Consider the following 4,520-nt stretch of genomic DNA (forward strand, 5'->3'; position numbering starts at 1 on the left):
GAACGACTAGAGTGAGAGTGAGGAGCAGAGGTGATGTTTCTCCATTAATAGAAACATTTGGGTTCCAGGGAAAGACCTAGCGTTTTGACCTATAAAACTTCCATCTTGAAACCCATTAGAGACACACAGAGAGAGACATTGGGAGTTCATCAATTTTGGAACGAATTAATGAAATTGAGAGATCATAACCAATCAGAGATCAGATCGATGTCTGAAGAAATGGGTTCTTCTGAAAAGAGGAAATTAGATGAGATTTACTCATCCGCAGAAGAAGATTCATACATAAGTGAATCTGAGATGGAAGAATATGAAGAAAAAATCTATCAAAAGCTTAAAAATGGTGAGTTTACTGTTAAAATTTCCTGATGATAAGTTTAGATGTCCTTTCTGCTTAGGTAAAAAGAAACAAGAGTATGAATGTAAACATCTAGTTCAACATGCTAAGGGCGCTGGTAAAAAGGGATCTTCACTTAAGAAATTACGAGAAAAATCCAAACATTTAGCTTTAGCCATGTATCTGGAGAATGATTGTGCACCAGCTGGGGAGGTTTCTATGGAGGAGGGGCAAATTCTGGATGCTGGTTCATCTACTGCAGTGGGGGCGAAGAAATTTGTATACCCATGGAAATGTGTTCTTGTGAATCTTGAAAGAGAGTTCAAAGATGGGAGATATGTTGCGCCGAGTGCGACTCGGATTAAAGAGCAATTGAAAAAAGATGGGTTTAATCCTGTCAAGGTACATAGTTTGTGGGATCCTGATTATGGGAATACCGGTAAGGCAATTGTGGATTTTACGAGCGATTGGTCCGGTTTATGTGATGCAATGTCTTTTGAGAGTGTTTTTAATGGCTTTGGGCATGGGAAAAGACACTATTGTTTGGATAAATGTGGATTGGGAGGTATGTATGGATGGGTTGCCAAGGAGGATGATTATTATTCGAATTGTCTTTTAGGGAAAAACTTGAGGAATAGTGATTTGAAAACTATTAAGGATGTTCAAGCTGAATATGTAAGGAAGAACGAACAACTTGTGACAAATTTAGTTCATTTGGTGGATGAGAAGAATGACAACTTGGAACAAGTTCAGCTCAAATTCAATGAGACCAGCTACTCTCTCAAGAACTTGGCGGCTCAACATGATGAGCTAAATAAAAAATATAATGAAGGTATGCAATCTGTTTAAATTAGAACACTTTGTTGTTGTTTGATAAAGATGCCAATCCAAGCTTTTTTTGTATTTATTCAGAGACATTAAAGATGTAACAAGATCAGAAGGAACTTCTGGAGAAGATGTCGTACGTGCGTGAAGAACTTGAGGCAAAATTGGAAGCTCAAAGGCAGGAGCTCAAGAGGCAGAGAGAAGAGTTGGAGAATGTTAAGGCACAAAACGAAAGTGACAGGGAGAAACTTGCCGAAGAGATTAGAAAGGTAATATCTCCGTACTAGTCTCCTTTCTGCTAGCATAACAAGTATTTGTTGAAAGTTGAAACCTCCACTTGGCTTGAAAGAGCTAAACTAGATATCTTTCCGAAATGTAAACTAGTTGTAACACTTAGCTAAGTTGCACCATTTTTATTTTTAAGAAGATACATAAAACTGTTAGATTATAACTTCCTCATTTTGTATTTTACACGTCGTGGGAGTGGTTTACCTACATGTAATGAATATAGAGACAGCGCCTTTGTATAACAAAACTGCTTGACATTTTTGTTGCTTATGTCTTCAGAATGCGGTGAAAAACAATAACCTTGAAATGGCAGAAATGGAGCAAACTAAATCGGACCAAAATGTGTTAAGGATTGCTGAAGAGCAAAAGGTATAAACTGTTTCAGACGTTTGCTCTATAAGTCGAGCATCTGTAACCTGTTTAGTTTAGATATCTAGTTGTGGAAATCATATTATTGATCATCTGTTTGTGATTGTTGTGGTCTCAGAGAGCGAAAGAGGCTCGCCTCAAAGAAAGAATTGAAGAGGAGAAGAAATTCGATGCCAAAGATAAACTGGTATTGGAGGTGGAACAGTTGACAGGGAAAATGAAAGCCTTAACGCACATGGCATCTGCTGATGAAGATTTGGAGTTGAAGAAGATAGTAGAAGAGCTGAAAGACAAGAAAGAAGAACTAGAATACCTTGAAGACCTGAACCAGACTCTACTACTCAAGGAACGGCAAAGCAATGATGAGCTGCAGGAAGCTCGAAAAGTACTAATCGAGGTGAGCTTTCTCTCTTATGTTCTCCTCTCTTTATAACCTCTAGTCACTTGGCACAATTTCCATCCCTCTAGCTACGTTTGCTGACAAGCAATTTTTTTACCATGCATAAAAGGTGGATCAGGGTAATATAGCAAGGGTTAGATAAAACTGCAACCACATTTCCTTGCTGCTGAATGTAATTTATATTTTAGCTTGGAATGGCATTCTATTTATTGCTTCCTAACAGTGAATTATTCTTTGATTCTAGGAACTGTACGAAATTGGTAATGGTGGTGCTATTGGAGTTAAGAGAATGGGGGAACTTGATCCTAAACCTTTCCAGGATGCATTCATGAGAAAGTATAGTAGCGAAGAAGCAGACCTGAAGGCTTCTAAACTTTGCACTGTATGGCAAAAAATCATTGGAGACTCAAATTGGTTTCCCTATGTAACTGTCAAGGCTGGGGAAGATTCGCGTAAGGTATACCCTCTCTCGCTCTCTCTCAAACTTTTTCCACAACATGTTGCTCATTGCACTTTTCAACCAGCTTTAATATTCTCATAAGCTGCTTATAAATTCATATTCAGTGCATTGATATTCGAGAAGAAATCCATAGTTTGCTTATTTCTTAGTTCGCTTTTACTTAATCACCAAAAATGAACTGTTGTAGACAATAGTAAACGATAAGGATGAAAAGTTGATTTGTCTGAAGAAAACCATGGGTGCCAAGGCAGTCAAAGCTGTAGCAACTGCACTAATGGAGTTGGACGAACACAATCCGAGTGGAAGGTACATAACCCCCGTGATCTGGAATTTCGTAGAGGGAAGAAAAGCTACATTGAAGGAGGGAATCATCCAAACATTAAGCGAATACAAGCCAAAGAAGTAAAAGTTATAAAAAGACAGGCATTGCTTTGCATATGCACATCAGTCGTAACTTTTCTTTTTGTGCTTTTATCTTCTTTTTTTATTATTTTCATTACCAAGGTTGAACATCTCAGTTATGGTGATTACTTGAGTTCTGTATATTAGTAAGTCCTTGTTTTGTGTTCTGAACTGTTCTTAAACATGATTGTTGTGGTTTCTTTTATATGCAGATTATTTGTAGACTGTGGTAACGCCGTATCTAATTTGGATCTGTAACTTAGTAACCAGTACCACCACTGTCACTTTTCTTTGTTATCTCCTGTGATCCCTTTTGGTGGACAATATGTCCCAAAAAATGTGCTGCCTGATGACTCATTTGTCCCGACTCCTGTGGCTGACCGGAAAAAAAAGTTTAATTTCAACTCTCTGCAGTTAAGTTTGGCTAGCTAGACCTTTAATACATCTTGTTATCCGTTCTAAGAAAATGTATGATTTCAACAAGAAGTTAAAATTTTGAGCCTACAAAATAGAACCCAGATTATTGAATCACTCCAATTTTCCGAAGTATTTTTAGATTCCAAAGCAAAGAGTGGTTGAAATCAAGAACAATCGAAAATCGTGTAAATGTTGTATCGGCTTATTGTTTTTTAATTGGAGATTTTTTTCTTTCTAAAACGGGCTGTTAACGGTAAGTTGGAAACTTTGTCAAGAAGAGTTTATGAATGCACACTGTTGAAAATTGGATTAACTTCGATGCTTAGTTTTAAAATATATGGTGACATACCATAAAACGAAGTAGGGGGGACAAAAGGGGCAAGGGTTAAAATGGATAGTCTCAGAACAGCTGGCGGGAGATGTTTCGCGGAATTTTCTACTGTTCAACGAATTCTTCTTCAAACCCTTCACTCCCCAACAAGGAAACTTGAAAGACACTGCCAGAGGAGATGTTTCTCCATTAATTGCAGCATTTGGGTTCCAAGAAAAACCCTTGGGTTTCACATTTTCACCTATAAAGCTTCCATCTTGAAACCATTTTGAGACACATAACCGACATTGAGAGAGGTTCAATCTTTGGAGCTAAGTAGAGAAATTGTGAGTTTTTCTTAAAAAAAATAATCAGAAATTAGGTATTGATCTGATGTCTGAAGAAATGGGTTCATCATCTCAAAAGAGGAAAATAGATGAAATTTATTCATCAGAGGAAGAAGGTTCAGATATAAGTGAATCTGAGATGGAAGATTACGAAGAAAAAGTATATCAAAGGCTTAAAAACGGTGAGTTTACTGTTAAATTACCCGATCTTAAATTTAGATGTCCTTTCTGCTTAGGTAAAAAGAAACAAACTTATGAGTATAACCATCTAGTTCCACATGCTAAGGGTGCTGGTAAGAAAAGTTCTTCACTGAAGAAATTTAGAGAAAAAGCAAAACATTTGGCTCTAGCTAGGTATTTAGAGAAGG

General features: G+C 37.3%; 1 protein-coding gene across 1 annotated transcript; it reads left to right on the forward strand.

The window, feature by feature from the left end:
• Positions 1 to 207: 207 nt before the first annotated feature.
• Positions 208 to 3,336, forward strand: LOC113336029 (protein INVOLVED IN DE NOVO 2-like). The gene is made up of 8 exons (XM_026582028.1): positions 208 to 340; positions 396 to 1,166; positions 1,268 to 1,428; positions 1,727 to 1,816; positions 1,935 to 2,213; positions 2,461 to 2,673; positions 2,864 to 2,982; positions 3,291 to 3,336. The coding sequence occupies exons 1-8, from the start codon at positions 208 to 210 to the stop codon at positions 3,334 to 3,336; spliced, it is 1,812 nt and encodes a 603-aa protein (XP_026437813.1).
• Positions 3,337 to 4,520: the final 1,184 nt, after the last annotated feature.

Source organism: Papaver somniferum, unplaced genomic scaffold, assembly GCF_003573695.1.
Source record: "Papaver somniferum cultivar HN1 unplaced genomic scaffold, ASM357369v1 unplaced-scaffold_150, whole genome shotgun sequence".
NCBI classification, from domain to species: Eukaryota; Viridiplantae; Streptophyta; class Magnoliopsida; order Ranunculales; family Papaveraceae; genus Papaver; species Papaver somniferum.